General features: G+C 62.5%; 2 protein-coding genes across 8 annotated transcripts; one reads left to right on the top strand and one right to left on the bottom strand.

Moving 5' to 3' along the window:
• Positions 1 to 3,966: 3,966 nt before the first annotated feature.
• On the top strand, positions 3,967 to 10,009 carry PERM1 (PPARGC1 and ESRR induced regulator, muscle 1). 3 transcript variants are annotated; one of them, XM_059138278.1, is made up of 5 exons: positions 3,967 to 5,027; positions 5,367 to 5,588; positions 5,936 to 8,077; positions 8,591 to 8,716; positions 8,974 to 10,009. In XM_059138278.1, exons 3-5 carry the CDS (start codon positions 6,079 to 6,081, stop codon positions 9,063 to 9,065), a joined length of 2,217 nt encoding a protein of 738 aa, XP_058994261.1. In that variant the 5' UTR covers positions 3,967 to 5,027; positions 5,367 to 5,588; positions 5,936 to 6,078; the 3' UTR covers positions 9,066 to 10,009. The 3 variants fall into 3 exon arrangements, with proteins under 3 accessions (XP_058994261.1, XP_058994263.1, XP_058994262.1); XM_059138280.1 differs by lacking the exon at positions 3,967 to 5,027 and having other exon boundaries at positions 5,044 to 5,752; XM_059138279.1 differs by lacking the exon at positions 3,967 to 5,027 and having other exon boundaries at positions 5,044 to 5,821.
• Positions 9,995 to 18,647, bottom strand: PLEKHN1 (pleckstrin homology domain containing N1). 5 transcript variants are annotated; one of them, XM_059138291.1, is made up of 16 exons: positions 17,786 to 18,647; positions 17,588 to 17,687; positions 14,822 to 14,968; positions 14,649 to 14,729; positions 14,456 to 14,528; positions 14,006 to 14,133; positions 13,792 to 13,923; positions 13,457 to 13,537; positions 12,604 to 12,679; positions 12,341 to 12,480; positions 12,055 to 12,204; positions 11,722 to 11,862; positions 11,449 to 11,589; positions 11,083 to 11,292; positions 10,779 to 10,827; positions 9,995 to 10,694 (listed from the first exon to the last, which is right to left on the bottom strand). In XM_059138291.1, the coding sequence occupies exons 1-16, from the start codon at positions 17,866 to 17,868 to the stop codon at positions 10,579 to 10,581; spliced, it is 1,848 nt and encodes a 615-aa protein (XP_058994274.1). In that variant the 5' UTR covers positions 17,869 to 18,647; the 3' UTR covers positions 9,995 to 10,578. The 5 variants fall into 5 exon arrangements, with proteins under 5 accessions (XP_058994274.1, XP_058994271.1, XP_058994272.1 ...); XM_059138288.1 differs by having other exon boundaries at positions 14,822 to 15,922; positions 16,712 to 17,687; positions 17,786 to 17,834; XM_059138289.1 differs by having other exon boundaries at positions 14,822 to 15,833; positions 17,786 to 17,800.
• Between the last annotated feature and the right edge of the window lie 75 nt (positions 18,648 to 18,722).

The raw sequence follows: 18,722 nt of genomic DNA, 5'->3' as shown, positions 1-18,722 counted from the left end.
CTAAGGGCACAGGCACCTGCAGACGGTCATGCTGTCTGCACTGTGGCGGCGGCTTCCTGGGCATCGCAAATGTCCAAACTTAGCAAATTTCACATTCAAATATGTGCACTTTATTGTATGTAAATTATACCTCAATAAAAATTTTTTTAAGTTAAAAGCCTGTCGTCTGTGTAAAACATGCTGCTTGGCGTATTAGAGCTACTCGTTACAAGTTGGCTCTTATTCTCCGTTACCCTGGCAAGGTCAAGGCTCAAAGGGGACTGGGGCTTCAGGAAAGCCCTGAGGACTCCATCCTCAGCAAGGAGGGCTGAGCTCTGCTTCCCGTGGAGTCCTGGTGCCCTCCGGTGGCCCCCAGGGGTACAGCAGGCCGCCTTCTCTGGTCACCCCCCTCTCCCGGCGCACCTCTTCCTGTTTGGGCCTCTGCTCTCCGCTCTAGGATGCGTGTGTCCAGCTGGGCAGCCACTTGTTCCCTGGCCCAGGTCCCCGCCAAGACTTAGCAACCACTGGGAGACATCCTCGGACCCTGATTTCCTCATCTTACAGCAGACATCCCTCCCTCTGCTGCCCCCGGCTAGGCGGACTCCGTGACTCGGTGGGGGAGGAGGAAGAGGGGCCTCTGGGTGGAGCTCAGTCCTCGGTGTCCTGAGGTGAGACCCTGCCTCCCTCACCCAGCCCACCCGCTCCGTCCCCACAGCCTCGCAGCTGGCCTCCCTGCAAGCTCTGTGTTCTCGTCTCCCTGGGCAGTCTGGGCAACTGCTGGAAAGCCCTTGCCCCGAGCCTGGCGAAGGTCTCCCCTTGTAGGGCTCCAGCCCCAGGTGGGGCTGTGCTGCTGAGCCCCAGTCTGGAGACAGACAGGCCCACATACGTGTGCCACCAAGCCTGGCATGGCCCTGGGCCCGCTAGGAGTCCACATGGAAGCAAGAGAGGCGACAGAACCCCATCCCCCTCCGCCCTGCCAAGTCGGCACCAGGGGGGTTGCAGATCCAATGTGAAAGGTGAGAAAACACAGCTTTCAACAAATAAGCAAGGATATCTTCATGAAATCTTTATGACTTTGGGCCAGGCAAAGAGTTCTTTAAAGAACAGAGAAGGTGAGCGGTGTGGGGCGGTGTCATTGGTTGAGCCTCTGGCTCTTGATTTCAGCTCAGGTCATGACCTCAGGGTGGTGAGATCGAGCCTTGCATCAGGCTCTGCGCTCAGCACAGTCTGCCTGGGGCTCTCTCCCTCTGCCCATACCCCTGCTCTCTCGCTCTCTCAAGTACATACGTAAGTCTTTAAAATAAATAAATGAAATAAATATATTTTTTAAAAAGCGGGTTAATCCGGGGGCACCTGGGTGGCTCAGTGGGTTAAAGCCTCTGCCTTTGGCTCAGGTCATGATCTCAGGGTCCTGGGATCAAGCGCTGCATCGGGCTCTCTGCTCAGCAGGGAACCTGCTTCCTCCTCTCTCTGCCTCTCTGTCTACTTGTGATCTCTGTCTGTCAAATAAATAAATAAATCTTTTAAAAAAATGGGTTAATCCTTTTACTCATTTTTTTTCAAAGATTTCAGTTATTTATTTGACAGAGAGAGACAGGGAGGGAGGAACACAAGCAGGGGAGTGGGAGAAGGAGAAGCAGCGTTCCCACTGAGCAGGGAGCCGGACGAGGGGCTCGATCCCAGGACCCTGGGATCATGACCTGAGCTGAAGGCAGATGCTTAATGACTGAGCCACACAGCAGCCCTGAAATAAATCTTTGAAAAACGAAGAACAGGAAAGGTGATAGGGAAAGGCAGTGTTGATAACCCGGACTATATTAAAATTTAAAATTTCTGTTTATCAAAAGGCCCTGTGAAGACAGTGACATCTAAACTGAGGGGGAAGATATTGCTTGCACAGACATCAGTAAATAATCCTTACCCAGAATGCATGTGTCCTATAAATCGATAAGGGAAAGACGCATAAAAGTGGCGAAGCACCAGGAAGACACGCACCTTCACAGGAAAAGAAACACCGTGGCCAACACCAAAGGAAACGTGAATTAAAGCTGTAGCGTGGCACCCCGCCCCCCAGCCTCCCCAGGGCAAGGTGACACAGACCGCCGGTGGGGACGCGCAGCGCACAGGCCCCTGAGTGTGTCCACCAGTCTGAGCAAGTGTGTGGCAAGACCACTGGACGAGCGCGCCCTCCGAAACCAAGGACACAGGGTCTCCAAAGGAAATGTTCTGGAATGTTCACAGGCTCAGTATCTGTAAGAGCTGCCCAGTGGAAACCACCCAGATTTCCATCCACAGAGAAATGATGCAGGGATGCGAGCATCCCCACGTGGGGCCCCTCTTGGCGGGAAGCTGACCAGCGCAGCCCCCGGGGTGCCCGACTCCAACGCGTTGAGGCTCAAAGGAGACCGCCGGCGAGAGGGTGGTTTCCGCCCCACTCCTGGCGCCGAGCTCTCAAATCCTTGGAAATTCCCCAGCGATAAGAATCCTGGACCGTCTTCTGTGGAGGTGACTTCTAAACCATGTCTGTCATCTGTCGTCCATCATCTGTCTTTACTGACACACAGGGTCCCATTTCCACCTTCGTTCTAAAGAGGTGACTCTGGGAGGCGCTTGGCTGCGGACGGTCCTCAGAAAGCCCAGCCAGGATGAGAGGCTTGGACTTTCCAGCCCCAGGCCCCTCTTCCAGAGAGGGGAGAGGTGGGGATGGAGGTAAGGGTGCCCCCGCGTAGGTGAGGGAGCCCCCCAAGTCCCAGCTAGCTCGGAGCGCTTCTGGGTTGCGGGCCCCGTGGAGGTGCAGGGACGGTGGGCGAGGACGCGCTGTGCCCTTCCTCACGCCTCGCCCTCGCCAGCTGCTCATCTGCACCCTTGGTACCTCCTCTTGGGATAAACTGGCAGACCTAAGGGCTTCCCCGCTAACCCCGCCCTCTGGGAGCCACTCCAGGAAGTTCGGCGCATCCCAGGGTGAGGGGGCGTGGGACCTCTGGTTTCTACAAACTTGTCAGCCAAGTTTGTAGCCAAGACAGAGTTTTGGGCAGCCCAGGCCCTGCTTGTGACAGGCACCCTGTGTGGCTGAGCCTCACCTGTGTCTCTGGGTAGATGGTGTCAGACTCGAGCAAAACCGTGGGACCCGCAGCTGGGGTTAGAGACGCAGAAGGGCAGCGCTTGGTGTGGGGAGTACAGGACACTCACAGGAGAACAAAATAAGAAGAAAACAAGCTTTTCCTTTTCCAGACACAGGAGGGAACTTAGGACGCGATTCCACTTGTTAAGTTCACTGCGGGCCAGGCTGGCTTGCGCAAGGCGGCCACGAGGCAGACACCAGCAGGCAAGGCCTTCCCGGCTGCGGGCAGCGGCCGCCACACGCCGCACTCCCCGTCTGGGCCCTTCCTGTGTGGGTGACGCGCGGACCCGTTCACTAGGCCTCCGAGCACCCCAGCCTCCCTCACCTGTGAGGCTGCCCCTCCGCCATCACCCCCACAGCCTCGGTTCTTGCTGTCTCCCACCCACTGGGGCACCCAAAGACCGCTTGGTCCACGGCCTCTTCTCAGACGGTCTCCGGCCCCTCCAGGGCACCCCTTCTCTCCACAGTACTTCTTCTTCTTCTTCTTCTTTTTTTTAAAGATTTTATTTATTCGACAGAGATCACAAGCAGGCAGAGAGGCAGGCAGAGAGAGGAGGAAGCAGGGTCCCTGCTGAGCAGAGAGCCCGATGCGGGGCTCCATCCCAGGACCCTGGCATCACGACCCGAGCTGAAGGCAGAGGCTTCACCCACCGAGTCCCCCCGGCGCCCCCCCCCCCCACAGTACTTCCTTCTTGCTGGATGTTGCGGTCAGAAACGACTGGATTGACCCAGTTGTTCAGATGTTTGCTGTCTAGCCCCCTCTTCATGTTCCCTCGCCTGGAGGCCACACGTGTGGGTGTCACAGAGAATGCGTGGGGATGGGGATGCGGGTTGGCCTGGAGAACGGCCAAGAGGAGCAGCTTTGGGACCCAACTCTGCCACTTGCCCGCTGTGTGGTCGTACGCAAGTCACTCACTCCCTCTGTGCCCCACCAACCTCAGCTGTGAAAAAAGAGTCGTCCTGTGCTCCCTCCGGGGACAGACAGGTTTTAGGAAAAGTGCTCACGAGGGCCTGGAACAGGAGGGGTCATTCTGGAGACCCGTCTCTGAGGCCCTGTCCCGCCTACTGGCCTACTCTTGGTGACTGGCTCAGCTGAGAGCTGGGGGACTCCAGGCCCCCTTTCTTGGAGGGTCGGACTCCACCTCCCTCTTGGGACCATCTATAGGAGCCAAGGTCAGGAGGGTTGCTGGGAGGAGTAACCCACTTTCCACCCTGAACCCTCCCAACACTCTGTGGAGGCCCCAGGCCCGCACTCCTTGGGGCTCCTGCCACCAAGAGCCCTCAGTGATCCCACTTGCCCCTTGCCCACTGGCAGACGCAGCAGGGCTGTGGGGGAGGGGCCGTGAGACTCTGGAGGCCAGAGGAGAAAGGTGCAGGCCTTGCTCCCTACCCCCCAGTCAGCAGCAGCCCCCCGCCACAGGATCTCTAGGAACATTCTGGAGTACTGAGGCCCCACTTACCACTCTGCAATGCTCTCTAATCCACACAGGGGGCAGGGCAAAGCCCTGAGGCCCAGAAGGGCCTCGGCTGGTGGGGGCATGGGAGATGGAGCTGCTGGCACGGGGGCTGAGATTTTACAGCGGGCGGGGCCGCTTGAAGAGGAAAGGTCATCCCGGGCCAAGAGATGAAGTGCAGAGTGGCCTTCAGCTTGGGCAAAGGAGGCCCGTGCAGGACCGATTGCCGGGCAGCATTCTCTGGCCAGCGTCTGACCCGACCAGGAAGGCATCCCTCATAGAGCTGGAGGCTCCTCAAATGCCATCTATTTGTGTCTTGGACCCTGACGGGGGGCAGGAGACATGTGACCACAGGGATGGAGTATTTTTGGCAGTGGGGGTGGGGCCCGCGTGGTGAGCCCAGCACCGTGCTGCTCTGGGATAGGCAGCTCGGATGCCCAGCTCCGCTGCCCAGGCTGGCCACGGGGTCCCAGGTATGACACTATTAGTCCCTCATTCCCAATCTAAGAAGTCCCAAAGTCAGAGAGAGGGACTTCCCCAGGGCCAGTGAGGAGGGCAGATTTCAGGGGTCAGGAAGGCACAGTGCTCTGGTCGCAAGGCGACTGCATGTCAGCACTGGCCTGGCCAGAGTGACCTCCCTGGGGGGGTGATAGTGGGCCAAACGCCAGAGAGCGCTGTTGACTGAGACGAGGCGGAAGGAGGAAGCGCTGACAGCCGGGCAGGCTTGGGTGAGGGGCAGAGACCTGGAGGACGGCCCATGAGGTCCACTGGGGGTTAGGAGCCTCATTTCTGTTCTGTGACCTCCTGCCTAGGCAGGGGGCAGAGCCAGGCACTCCCTGATGACCCCTGAGTGGGCTCTAGCCAGCACTAGTGTGACCTTGATGATCTCCGTGGAAGCCCAGAAGCCTGTCCCAGCCAAGGCTGGTGGAAGGTCATCGCCAAAGGCCGGTCACCTGCTGGGCACTGCGGCCCCTCCTCCATGGCCAGCTGCCACCTGAGGCGCGCTGGGACAGACCCGGGCTGATCCTCGCCAGGTGAGCTGACCCCAGTGAGTGATCCTTGAAATGGACTCTGCTGTGTCCAGTCGGCCTTGGTACCTGCAGGTCTGCAGGGGGCTGGAGAGGGTAGAGCTGACCCAGTGGAGCAGAAGACGCTCCCAGATGTGAAGAAAGCCACTTCTGGGGACAAAAATTCAAACGTGAGGATGCTGTTAGTGTGCTTGGCTAATCAGAGCCACGTTTGATTCTAGGAACCGGCGCACCACAAGGTTATCATTTGGGTCGGCTGGGAAATCGGGAGTTACAGGTTTTCTAACTTGGAGGAGGGGCCAGTTCTGACAGCTGCTCGGCTCCCTCAGGCTTCCCCTTTGGTTTTCTTTCAGGAAGCAGATGGGGTGCTGGCCCCCGAGCCAAAGAGGCAGAGGGCGCCGCAGCAAGCGTCCAGCGGCCGGTGCCCGGGACCTGGGCCCACGAGGACCCCGCCCGGCCTCCAGCTCTGCCACCCCGGCGCCTCTGCTGACCTGAAATGGAAAACTTCCAGTACAGCATCCAGCTGAGTGACCAGGACTGGGCTGAGTTTTCGGCCACGACGGAAGAGTGTGGTCTCCTGCAGGCCGGCCTGGCCTCAGGGGATGAGCTCTTGTCCAGTGACATTGACCAAGGGGGCAGCAGTGGCAGCAGCCCTCCGGGGCCTCCACCCCTTCTCGAGGGGCGGCCGGCTTCTGGGGGGAGGGGCTGGCCCGGCTTCAAGGGGGAGGACCAGGCAGCTCCCCGGCCGCTGGTCAGCAGGTCTTGGCATGAGCCTGTCTTGGCCCCGGGGCCCGATCAGCAGACGCCCAGCACGTCCGCACGGTCAGAAGCTCTGCTGTCCCTCGGATCTGATGCCACCCCCCAAGGCCAGAGCTTGTCGCTTCGAGGGCCGGTGTCTTCCCGAGGCGAGATGCAGAGGCTTCTGCAGGGGCCTGCCCCCCAGGGCCCTGCCCCTAGTCCCCCTGGTGGGCCTCCCCAGAACTCTGAGCCTCCTGGCTGCACCCCAGCTCCCCAGAGGCCCCCTGGCAGTCCCGGAGCCCCGGCACGCAGCCCTAGCCGAAAGAAGAGGCGCGCCGCCGGGGCCAAGGGGGGCGGGTGCCTGAGCACCCCCGGCTCGGCTGCCCCCCAGCAGGGTTCCCCGCTGCCTGCTGAGGTCAGGCCCAAGGAGCGCCTTGGCCTGGCTGCGTCCGGGGGGCAGGGTCTCCCGGCTGGGGCAGCGGAGCAGACCGCAGGAACTGGGCAGGGAGAAAGCTGTCTGGAGTCTGCAGGAGCCCCTGCACAGGTGACCCTGCAAGGAACAGATCCGGATCTGCCGACACCTGTCCCTGCAACTGAGGAAGGTACAGAGCTCCTGAGAATGGCCCCGGGAGGTGAGCTACACACCACGTCCACACCTGCCCGGGCCGCTCATCCAGATATTTCAATGGCTGAGTCAGATGTGCCTCTGTCTACACCTGCCTCCAAGCTTCAGCCCGATATGCCTCTGTCTACACTTGCCTCCAAGTCTAGACTGGACATGGACCTGCCTGTGCTGGACCCAGTGGTCAAGCAGGAGGTGGATTCGTCCACACCTGCTCTGCTGCCTCACCTTGTGTCCAAGGCCCAGCCTGACGTGGGCGTGTCGGCAGCTGTCCCCACTTCCCGGGCCGGGCCTGATGTGGTGAAGGTGGAGGTGGGCCTAGCGGCCACGCCACAATTGAGCCCTCTTGGGTCTCCAGGACACCGGGAGAAACCCAGAGAGGAGCCCTCAGCAGGTGCCCCTGGACATCACTCAGGGGAGCCCCCACCAGGCCGGGTCCAAGCCCCCAGGAAGAAGAAAGTGCGGTTTTCCATGGCTGTGCCCAGCCCTGAGGGGCCAGGCTCAGGAGAGACCTCAGAACCCCTGTCGCCAGCCGCAGCCCGGCCCTCATCCCCCAGGACAGCCACGGGGGGCCGAGGGGGGCCTGGAGGCTGGGACGCCATGGCAGTTGGGCCCCGGTCTCCGCAGCCTCGGATCCTCAAACACCTGCCTCCCCCTTCCCCCTCCGCTTCGGTGGGGCCCAGGCCAGGGAGCAGCTTTGCAGTGACCCTCCCAGAGGCCTACGAGTTCTTCTTCTGTGACACCATCGAGGAGGAGGATGAAGGTGCTGAGGAGGCGGCAGAAGGCGACCAGGCCCTGTGTGAAGCACGGTGGCCAGACGTGTGTGAATTCTTCTTCCAGGACCGCGGAGCCCAGAGGCCCGGGCACGGGGGGAGCCACGCTGTGGCCCAGCCGCCCCAAGCTGAGGCTGTACGGGCCGCTCTACCTGGAGACCCTGTGCCCATCTCCATCCCTGAGGCCTACGAACACTTCCTTGGGGAGGACTCCCCGGGAGGCACGCCCGAGCTGGCCGCCCTGCTCCAGGTGCAGGCCACGGAGCCCCCCAGCTTGGCGCCCTGGGGCGTGGGGCTTGGCACCCCACCAGAGCCCAGCCCAACCACAGCAGAGCAGCTCAGTCTGGCAGTCAGGCAAGCAGGTGCGTGTCGCGTGGGCCCCATGGGCTGTCCAGGCCTGGGAACATACCGTCCAGGGAGTCCAGCCAGGAGGGCCCCGGGGGAGGGGCGGGCTAGGACCCCGAGTCATGAGCCGGCGGGGGGCGCTTGGGGATGATCTGGGGAGGGTGGACCAGCTCCTGGCCGTCGCAGGACGTCATCCGGGTGGGCAGATGAGGCCAGACCCCGCAGCTGTGCAGGGATCTGTGTCTGCAAGGACCATCCCTGTATCTGGGCCCCACGACGGCAGTGCCCTGCCCCCAGCCTCTAGCACGGCGGAGGATGCTGGGTTGGCGCGGGCCTTGCCGCCCGGTCAGGGTGTCGGTAGACGTCATGCCACAGTCCCCTCGGAAGATACGTCACAAACCAGGAAGTGGCTCCCCAGAGGCAACCCGCTCACGCCAGCTTGACTCAGCTATGCCCCACGCCGCTCTGTGTCTTGGGACGGAGGTGTCTGAGGGGGCAGCCCGAACACAGAGTGTGCTTCTCTCTCCCAGGGGGGCTCCGAGGTCCTCTCCCCTCTTTGGCCCTCAGCCAGAACGACATGTGCCTCGTGTTTGTGGCCTTTGCCACCTGGGCTGTGAGAACGTCAGACCTGCACACCCCAGATGCCTGGAAAACAGGTTTGGGGGCCCTGGGGGAGGAGCGGGCTAGGGCCGGGGAGGACCAGGGCCGCCCAGTCTCCCTTGCTGGGCCGGCAGGGGTGACGGGTGCGTGGCGAAGCCTAGGTTCCTCCCGTGACCTTGCTCCTCTCATGGCTGACGCACCCCTCGCCCCGCTGGCCTCCTCTTGCCCTGTGAGGACCAGGCCATGCGGGTAGCCGGTGGTGACCCGGCCGGAACGGAGCCGGCACTCAGGAGGCTCTGCGTTTCCCTCACAGTCTTGCTGGCCAACATCGGCACCGTCTCTGCCATCCGCTACTTCCGCCGGCAAGTGAGGAAGGGGCGCCGCAGCCCCAGCCCCAGCTCTTAGAACCCAGGCTTGGTCCAGGAAGACACAGGACAGAGAAATGGCCATGGGCACTGAGGACAAGGTGCTACCCTCAGGTCTTGCCCTTTGACCCCTGTGTTCTCCGGCATCTAGGAAGGAGCCAGTGTTCTTGCTCCTGCTCCGTGGACTCCCGCAACGTTCTAACCACCGGCTAAGGCCGAGGCGATGCTTCACACCTGGGAGGAGGGAGATTCCGGAAGGCTGGGTGGGTGGGTGCTGAGCAAGGAGCTGATGAGTAAGGTGACCAGATTAGCTCATAAAAACATAGGGGGCCAGGGAAACTTGAATTTCAGACGCGCAGTATTTGATGCTTTGCACTGTGATGTGTGGTTTATCTGAAATCCAATTGAACTGGGTGTCCTGTATTTTACTGGGTTATCTAGTCAGCAGGGAGAGGCAGGGAGAGGCACTGGGAACGTGAAGGTGTTGGAGCAGCAGCAAAGCCCCAGCTGGAAATCTGGGAAGGGGGCAAGAGTGAGGAGACTGATGGCCTTCGGGTTGGAGGGGGTGTCCCAGGGACAAGTAGGTGAGGAGGGGAAAGCCTCTGAGGCCTCTGTGACCCATAAGCCCCAGGCTGCCTTGGCTCCTGCCCGAGCAGAAGACAGCGAGCAGGTCCCCGCAGGGGCGGGTCGGACGGTGGCTCCTGCAGGGTGGGGGTCTGTAGGGCAGAAGCTGGAGCCCCTCCTCTGGGGAACCTTAGATGAGGTACAGAGGCACAATAGGGTGGCGTCGGATAAAGGATCAGATATTTGGGATTGTCCTAAGGCTTTGAGGCGTCAGAGATGGGGCAGGAAGGTGGGTGGAGGCTGGTGGTGGCAGAGCCGTGGAGCCCACAGGGCTGGGTGCCAGGTGGGCCTGTGCACAGGGTCCCCAGGATGGGGGACTCCTGACTGCTGAGCGGAAAACGCATGGACACACAGCACAAATAAAACCTTCCCTTTCTTTCTTATTTAGTCTCTTGTCCGTTTCTCCTGACCTGCCCCAGCCCACTGACACCCGCCCAGAACGCCCTCTACCTCTGCTCTTGTGTCTCGGACTTTGCTGACCTCCTACCGTCACGCCCTCTGACCTCACGTGCTCTGACCCTCACTAACCTGACGTTCTCAGCCCTCTGACCTTCACACCTGCTTCCCCCCCCACTGGCAGGTAAAGCCTGCGCCAAGTGGCCTCCCTCATTGCTTCCCTGGAGGAAGGGCTGCTGCCGGGTCCCCTGTGAGGCCTGCTCTGATCTGGGGTCCAGCCACGTCGCCAGGCCGTCTTCAGGATGCGGCCCCCCTCCCGGCCGGCCCCCCTCCCGGCCCCTCCAGAGCCCGGGGAAGGTTGGGAGCTCTCTTCAGCCTGCTGGGATGAGACACGGACTCAGCACTGGGTGGGGTTTGGGGCCTGGATGCCGGTCAGCCTGTGGCCCTACAAAGAATGGCCCAGGCTGTGCTGCAGTCCCTACAGCAGAGCCCACGCTGGCAGGTGGTCCTGAGAACCAGCCACCCAGAAGCCATCAGATCCACTGGACGAGCCCCCCACCAGGCTCAGGTCCTCCTCGGGGCCACCGCTTGTGGGAGGGAGAGGAAGCGTTGTCCCGGAAGTTGCCATAGCTCTTGGGGGGGTGGCCACCTGGTGGGGAGGACAGAGACGCCAGTGCCTTTAGGAAGCCACACCCAGCGCTCCCCTCAGAGAGAGACAAGGGCCCTCACTCACCTGAGGGAGGTGGCAGGGGGTCCGGCGAGACTTCCTGCACAGGGGCGGCCTGGGGATCGCAACCACAAGTCTGAGAGCTGGGCCCTGGGGGAGGGGGCTTGGAGAGCAGCCCACCACCCTGCCAGACCCGAGCCCCGCCTCTTCTGTCAGGTCGCTTCCTGCCTCCATCCCCTACCCCTGCCGCTTCCTGTCTTTGGTCTCAGCTTGCCCTATCGTCCTGCTCCCCCAGGGCCCCAGAGCCCCCACACTCTTTCCACCTCTCCACAGGACCCCTTACCCGGCAGGGGTGAGTGCTGCTACTCACATGCTGTGGGGAGTCTGGAGGGAGTGGCCCCTGGCCCTTGACGGAGCCTCGGTGCCGCTGAGAGGCTCTGGGCTGCAGGGCTCCCTTCTTGGAGAGCAAGTGGGGACCGGAGAGTCCAGAGCTGGGGCCCGAGACAGGCACAGACACAGGGACCGAGGGGAACGGGCTCGAGGACTCAGGTCCAAGTGAGCTCTGCGCTGCACTGAGGAACTGCCAGGGAAGGGGTGGGGACCTGAGGCCCTGGACCAGGACCTCCGTGGAGCTGAGGGATCCCGGCACCCCGAGCCCCTTGGCCACCCATCATGGCCTGAGCAGACCTCAGGCTGTGGATACATCGAGCCTTTCTGTCATCCACAGGGAACTGACCTCATCCAGGCCCTGGACGTCCGTGATCTTGTGGTGGGAGGTAGCAGGTGGTGTGTAGGGGTCGGCATAGAGTGGGGAGTGTGGGGTCTTCAGAGAGTGGTCTGGGGCCTCAGGGTTGTCCTCGAGGCTCTGCCTGCTTAGCTGCAGGCAGGAAGACACAGGTTTCTCGGAGCTAGAGGTGGCCTGAGCCCTCCCTTCTCTGTGCAAGGCCTCTAGGTGGCTCCAGGGAGGCGGAGGGCGGGAGGAGGAACTGGGTCAGTGTGCCGGGCCCACCTTGGTCAGGTCCAAGTACAGCGAGGTGGCCAGGCTGGGCTCCTCGGTCCGGGCCTCACTCCTGGGTGACCGACTGCTGCTGCTCCGTCTCAGCTCGGCCCTCTGCCTGCGGGTGCTGGTGCGGCCAGGGTCGGCCTGGTCCTGCAGGGACCAAAGACCTTCCAGAAGGTTCCCAAGGGCCCTCACCCACTCAGTTCTCTGAGGCTGCATGAAGTTCCCTCCAGGTCCTGCCTGGGGTAGAGTGCCATGGGGACCTACGTTCTCCCACACAAACTGTCCGCATGGCCTCCTGTGCTTGTCCTCTGCTTACCCTCCTCACCTCCTGATACTCACAGGCACAGGCTGGGCAGGGCAGCCTGTGGTGGGCGGCACTGACGACTCAGGGAGAGAGTGGCTGGTGTGGGTGGAGGGGGGTGCGGGGCACCCCGAGTCCCAGCTGGTTCTTCCATCCGAGGAGAGGGAGCCTCGGCCGCCACCCATGACCTGGCCAGCGGCGGCAGGGAGCAGGGAGGTGAGACAGAGAGCAGGACCCCTCTCCCTAACCAGCCACGCCCTAGACCTACGCTTTAGCCCAGAATGTGAGGCGTGGGGGCAGCATCTCCTCCTGTGGACCCCTCACCTTTGTGGACCCCCACAGCCCCGGGAGGCCAGCCGACGGGGCGCCTCCAGCCCGGGGCGAGATGGTCTGCAGACAGAGCAACCAGTGGCTGTAGTCCTCATAGCTGGCACACAGCACACGAATGGTGTTGATGAGCGGGCCTGACACACAGACTCCGTGAGGGGTGCCAGCCTGCAGGGAGCCAGGCTCCTGCAAGGACCCGGTGGGGAGCTGGGGCGCCCAGCAGGCTCCTGCCCTCCCTCCCGGGCCAAGCCTCCGCCCACCTTCGATCAGGAAAGAGCGGATCTGCTTCTCCTTCTCCTCCAGGTTGACGTGGATGGTACTGAGGGGCAGCTCCCCCTGCGGGGCAGTGACGGAAGGTGGGGCCGGAGCCTGGGGGGTGAACTCTGGGCCTCTGCCTGGGCCCCTACTTTTGTCTCACCCTGCAGAGCTGGCCTGGGCCCTCAGACGCTTAGGCAGAGGGCAGGACAGGGCTGAGCCGCATCCCTGAGGGAGGTCTGCACTCCCTGACTGGCGTGAGGGATCTCTGTGCGCCTGGACTCCGGGTGGGGCTTCACTGGCCCGCGGCAGGCACAGACAGATGCCTCTGGGGACTGGTTCCCTGGGTCACCTACTAAGACTGGGGGTAGGTTGGAGGGGATCGTGGGGAAGACCCCTGCATTTTCCTCAGTGACCCAGGGCCGTGATCACCCCCAGAGCGGAAGCTAACTGTGGTGCACATGACAGACACACCCCAGCCCCAGAGGACCGTCCCACACACGCAAGCACATACGCGCCCCCAGGAGAGGAAAGTGGCCACTCAGAGGTACAGGCCCCCTCAGGCATGCTGGGGCCCAGCACAAGAGTGTCTCCCTGGAGTGGTTCTGCCCCATGCCGCCGGCCCCAGGCTGCTGGTGGCCAACGCTCCAGGGTGATAAGGGGTGCTCGGGCAGGGACGCCTCAGTGGCCACACCACTGCTGAGACCAGACTGACCAGGGCAGCAGGCCGGGTGGGTGGGGCCAGCACACTCTGTCCCAACAGGCCCCGAAATACAGGTTCCTCCTGAGCTGCTGCCCTCCCCCACCCCCACACACAGGGTGTCTCCCGGGGCGCGTCCTCAGCCGGGAGGGACCCACCTTAAAGCAAAGCCCCTCTGCCTCTTCGGAGAAGATAGCCAGGGATGACGGGTACAGGACCAGGAGCCGGTCCTGTTGCTCCTGTGAGGAGGTCGGAGGGCGGGGTGGGGGCGGGACCTGTGTGCGTGAGGCCCTGGCCCCACTGGCCTCCTGAGGCCTTCCCTCATCTCCACCCCCACCCTCCCTCCTCACCCCTCCCCATCTGTGCCTCCCCCACCACCTCTCACCCACCCTGTGCCTCCGTGTCCTCAGCCACGTGTCCCTGTGATCTCAGCCCACTCCCACCCCTCGGCCCCCGCCTCCTCCCACCCCTGCGCACCCCCCCCACCACATACCTGTGAGGGCAGATGCTGCAGCTTGACCCTTGAGGCGCAGACGGCGCTGCCCGCCGTCCGATGTCCAGATGCTGCCCGGAGCCGGATCAGCCTGCGCTGCAGAGTCCAGGGCAGCTCACCCTCGGGGGAGCCCTAGTGAAGGGGGGGTCAGGGGCAGCAGAGGGCGTGGGCGCAGAGGGGAGAGGAAAGCGTCCTGGGGGTCCCCAGCACTGACCTGCAGGGGCACCGAGTGGCAGAGCTGTGGCCCTCGCACAAGGGCTATCTGCTTTTCCAGGTGGTACAGCCAGTGGCCCAGCTCGGCCTGGCTGGGGCAGAGCACATGAAGAGGAGCAGGCAGCGGGCCTGGGGGTAGAGGTGGGGAGTGGGCTGGGCCAGCAGCTCATAGGAAAGGCCTGATCCAAGGGTTCCCTGGGTACCACAGGGCCTGGGACAGGGGGAGCCTGTGGCACCATCCTGGACCACTGGCCTCCAGCAGGCTCTGGATGTCCCCTGTCCACTGTCCTGCAGCCCAGCTTGGCAAACACCCACTGGAGGAAAAGCCAGGACCCCTCCATGCACTCAGGGTCCCTCCAGGTTCGGAAGCTCAGCCAGAGCTCGAGATTGCTGAGCAGCCCCAGCTAGAGGCCCCTCCTGGGGGCCAGGTGCACTCATGCCCCCCACACACCTGTGATCTGGAAGGCATGCTCTCTGGACCCCTCAAGCGGGCAGACGCTCAGTTCCATCAGCGGCAACAGCCCCTGCCAGAGCACATGGAGGGAGGGAGGGCTCGGGGACCCCGGTGGACATGGGTACCCACCTCCCAAGAGGCTGCTCTCTCCCGCGACCCCTGGCCTTCCCCTTTGCCTACTTCCCCCCACCTGGAAGGTGAGTCCTTTGGAACCATGGGCCTGGAAGTAGAGGTAGGAGTGGAACAGTTCCAGATAGCAGTCGCTGATGTCCTGGGGAGAGCAGGGCTGCTGGTCTCAGGGGCTGGGAGACAGGCCCCAGGCTGGTACCCGAGCACCCCCCACTCGGCCCGGCCTGGCCCCACCTGGCTGTGTTGGAATCGTAGCTGGACCTTGGCGTAGTGCACAACCTTGCCCAGATCCCTCACAGGCACCCTCCGCCGCCCCTTCTTGAACACACTCAGGAACGGCTGCTCTAGGTTTTCGGGCTGGCTCTCCAGGCCCCGGAGGTCCTGTGGGGAGCAGAGCTCAGGGGAGGGGGCCTGACCTGCGGCCAGCTGCCCCACCCATGCCCACGCCCGCAGGTACATGATGCCAAGGTGAGCAATACACACACACCACCACTCACAGGTACAGAAGCCCGACGCACGCTCACGGCCTCTTAGTATGGAACTAGGGGCAACAAACACGCGTGACATCACGTGGTCTGGTGGAGAGACCGTGAGGTCTGTGCTCTGTGGACATTCGACCCTGATTTCTGATATTTCCTAACCTGTGCACCTTCGTCTTGATTATTCGGCCTCCCCAGACTGGTCGTGTCTGAGGGAGCCAATGCGCAAACCCCCTCTGGGTCTCCAGGGTCGGCTCCGAGTGTTTACTACCTGGCTCCGGGGAGGGTTCTGCGCAAACACTCTCACCACGGCCACTGCAAGCAGCAGCAGTCAGTTAACAGGCAGCTGGGAAGAGATGCGTCCCACCAGCCCTTGCGCGTGTGCTGACGGCGGCCGCGCACTGCAGTGGGACGGGGACTTCAGCCACCGAGAAGGCCGGCGCACGGGGTCCTCTTTGATCTGCCTCCTCCGTTTGTCTTCTTCTCCCACATCAGGCACAGGCGGACGCGAACACTCGCGATCCCCCCCACCCATTAGGACTTGGCTCAGATGTCATGAGGTCCCGTCTTCCCCATGAGGTCCCGTCTGGTAACCTCGCACTGTAGCCTTCCCCGACCCCTCTGCTACCTTTCTTCCTTTACTCTTCTCAACACCAGCCACATCTGGGCTTACCAAGTCTTCCACCCGTCTTATCTTCTGGTTCTGTCATGCGGATGGGAACACCAAGAGAAGAGGGTCTTTGTCTGTTTTGCCCACTGCTGTATCCCTAGAAGTAGGCCAGGCCCGAGATGTGCTGGGGGTTCCCCGCTTGTCTGCTGAGGGGAGGAGTGTCGGGGCACAAACACTTGGCCAGTCCTGCCACACAGAGAACCCTCTCTAACTGGGGGCTCCGTCATCCGACTGGAAGTCAGATAGAGATGGGCACTGACCTGACACCCTGGCTAGAAGGGCTGAAGTCTAGGGGCTCAGGGGTGAGTTGGGGAGGGGCCATGCTCTATTTGGGAGCTGGCAGAGGCTGCCTTGAGGGCTTTGAGCCCTGGCCAAGCTAAGCTGCCCCTTGGGCAAGCCCAGGAATGTGAGGCCTCCTTCCCTCTGGGTGGGGCCTCCTGTATCCACACCCAGTGTGGGGAACAACGCAGGGATGGGACCCATGAAAAATAGGCCACGAATAGGAAGGACCACGCAGCCGTCCCTGTGGCCCAGGCTCAGCCTTAGGGGCTAGGGAGGAGTCAGCTCAGAGCCTTGGGGGGTGCAGAACCCCCTACGGGGGAGGGCCTACGAGGTGGCTCCTCCCCCAGCCCTAGCTCCCAGGTTCAACAGGCCTGCTCCCCTCTCCTGCTATTATGGTTGCAAGAGAGGACCACCAGGGCCACCACATCTCACAGGATTCCACCAGGCACACATGATGCGTCCTGGGCTTGGATCGAGTCGAGGTGTGTGATGCAGTCACACAGAGGAGCTCTACCGCGGCCCGGCCGGACCCTGGACAGAATTGCCTGTCCACCTCCCGGAGGCAGCATGGTTTCTCAAGCCCGCACTTGCCTGCATGGGGCCCTGGGACCTCAGAGGGCAGGAAAGGGGACAAGCCTGGGCTTCCCAGCTTGATGGGGACAAGCTGGAAAGATAGGCTCTAGAAGCACGCACCAGTTACTGGGCCTCGAAAGAACACTGTGAGGAGAAGAGTGCAGGGCTGGAGCTCTGACCCAGAGTGACAAACGTTCCTCCTTCTCTGGCCTGGGGTTAGATTTTGGGGTATCATTTCCCTTGCATTCTGGGGCTTTTGCACATAGCAGAGCCTCCTACCATACCCGAAGCTATCCAGGTTACAGTAAAGGGCTGGGTGCCTCTCCCCTCTCAGCTAACCCTTAGCTCCCCAGGAGCTGCGCAGGGTGAGGGGGGCAGTGTTCAGCTCAGAGGTGGCCTAGCATGCAGGAGCCGTGTCCTTGCTGTGTGGCCTTGGTAGGGGGTAGCACGGTGCGCTGCTAGGAATGAGGCAGGGGTGGGTGCCGAGACACCCCGGGAGAGACTGAAGCCTGAAGCAGGTGAGAGGCTGGCTCAGCAGACACCTGGAGCCCCTCACTCTCGCGGAATGATGGCAGCCACCCCGACACAACCCCACGCCCACGCAGCGACAGACATGCCGGTCTACCTCGAATGTACCTGGACGCACTGTCCGGCCCCCAAGTTGGCGGGGGGGCAGTGGGTGGACACCCCAGGTAAGGCTCTGGGTGGAGAGCCTGGTCTCGGCGCCCCCTCCGGTGGAGCAGAGACTTGGGGAGGGCCCGCCCCCAGCCCGCCCCACTGACTCAGTGTCTCGGTTTCGCTCTCTGCTCAGGCTTTCCGCCAGGGGAGCTCCCCAGGGCGGGGCGGTGTCTCCTTCCTCACTTGGTTCTGGACTGACTCCCCCCAGGCTGACAGGGAAGACCCTGGGCCCTGGAACGCTAGGACAGGTACACGCAGCCCCACAGAGACCACCACCGCCGCACCCTGTGAGCTGGGACGCGCCACCCGCCTGCTCACCGGCCCAGGGATGTAGTAGAAGATCTTGTCAGCGGTGGTGTCCAGGTCAGGACCCGCCTCGGTGCCGAGCAGGCCGGCCAGCTTCCTTGCACCATCCTCTCTGGGGACAAGGGAAGGGGGGCTCACAGCCTGGCCCCCGGGGCAGCCTGAGGGACCCCCTGTGATCTGGGGACCAAGGCTGTGCTCCACACCCCTCACCTATTTCCCTTCAGCGAGGGCTTTCTGGAGAAGGAGGCCCGGAGCCTCCTAGGGGCCTGAGGGACGCAGTGGTTGTTGCCCATGGGCGGCGGTGGCGGCAGGACCGAGTGGAGCAGGTCGACCGGGTCCCTCCGGACTGAGACTCCTGTCCCGCCTCCCAGGCGGAGCTCTGGGAAGTCTTGCCCCTTGCCTAAGGGCCGGATGAGGGTGGAGCCTTTCTGGGAGGGACCCAGCCCTGACCTAGGCCCAAGGCTTTCAGTACTCTGACTTGGGTCCTCAATGCCGGCAGGCCAGGCTGGAGTTGGGGGGCTGGTGGGGAGGAGTCTTCTCCCCTGGCCCAGCCGGGAGCGCCTGTCTCGGCCTCCAGTCTGTATGGGAGGAGCTTCGGAAGCCTGGTTTGTGAATACTTGGTCTGCCCACACTCAGGCCGGGTTGCCTGCGGTTGGGGCTCTGTGAGCCCAGGGCTCCCTCTCCCCAATACCACCCCTCCTCATGGAGAGCACACATCATATTCCACCTAAAGGCCACATTCTGAGTCATACTGACTGTAAGGGGGGGTGTGATTGTTCTCAGCTGCTGAAATAGGAGTTTGTGACTTTGGGCAAGGGGAAGCCATGACCCTCCCCCTACCCCTCCCACTCCAGCCCAAACCTCACCCCAGGCCCAAGTCCAAGAAGGAGGCCACAAACCTCCTGGGTGCACCCAGGGCCATCACGGTGCGGTAATGTAGGGTAGGGTTAGTACCGTGCATGCCTCTCTCCCCAGAGCCTGGGATGAGATGGGACCATGAGGGCCTCTCAGGGCCAGGCTGACTGGGAACCACACTCCTAGTTGGGTGCCCACGCACGATATCACATCCCTGACCCACCTGGGCGTGAAGATGTTGCCTTGAAGGACTCAGATACCAAAGCAGAGCCTCAGCCCAGCTGCACACCTG

The sequence above is a fragment of the Mustela lutreola genome, chromosome 10 (genome assembly GCF_030435805.1).
Source record: "Mustela lutreola isolate mMusLut2 chromosome 10, mMusLut2.pri, whole genome shotgun sequence".
NCBI classification, from domain to species: Eukaryota; Metazoa; Chordata; class Mammalia; order Carnivora; family Mustelidae; genus Mustela; species Mustela lutreola.
The sequence above is the reverse complement of the archived record's forward strand: the minus strand, read 5'-3'. Positions and strand labels throughout refer to the sequence as shown.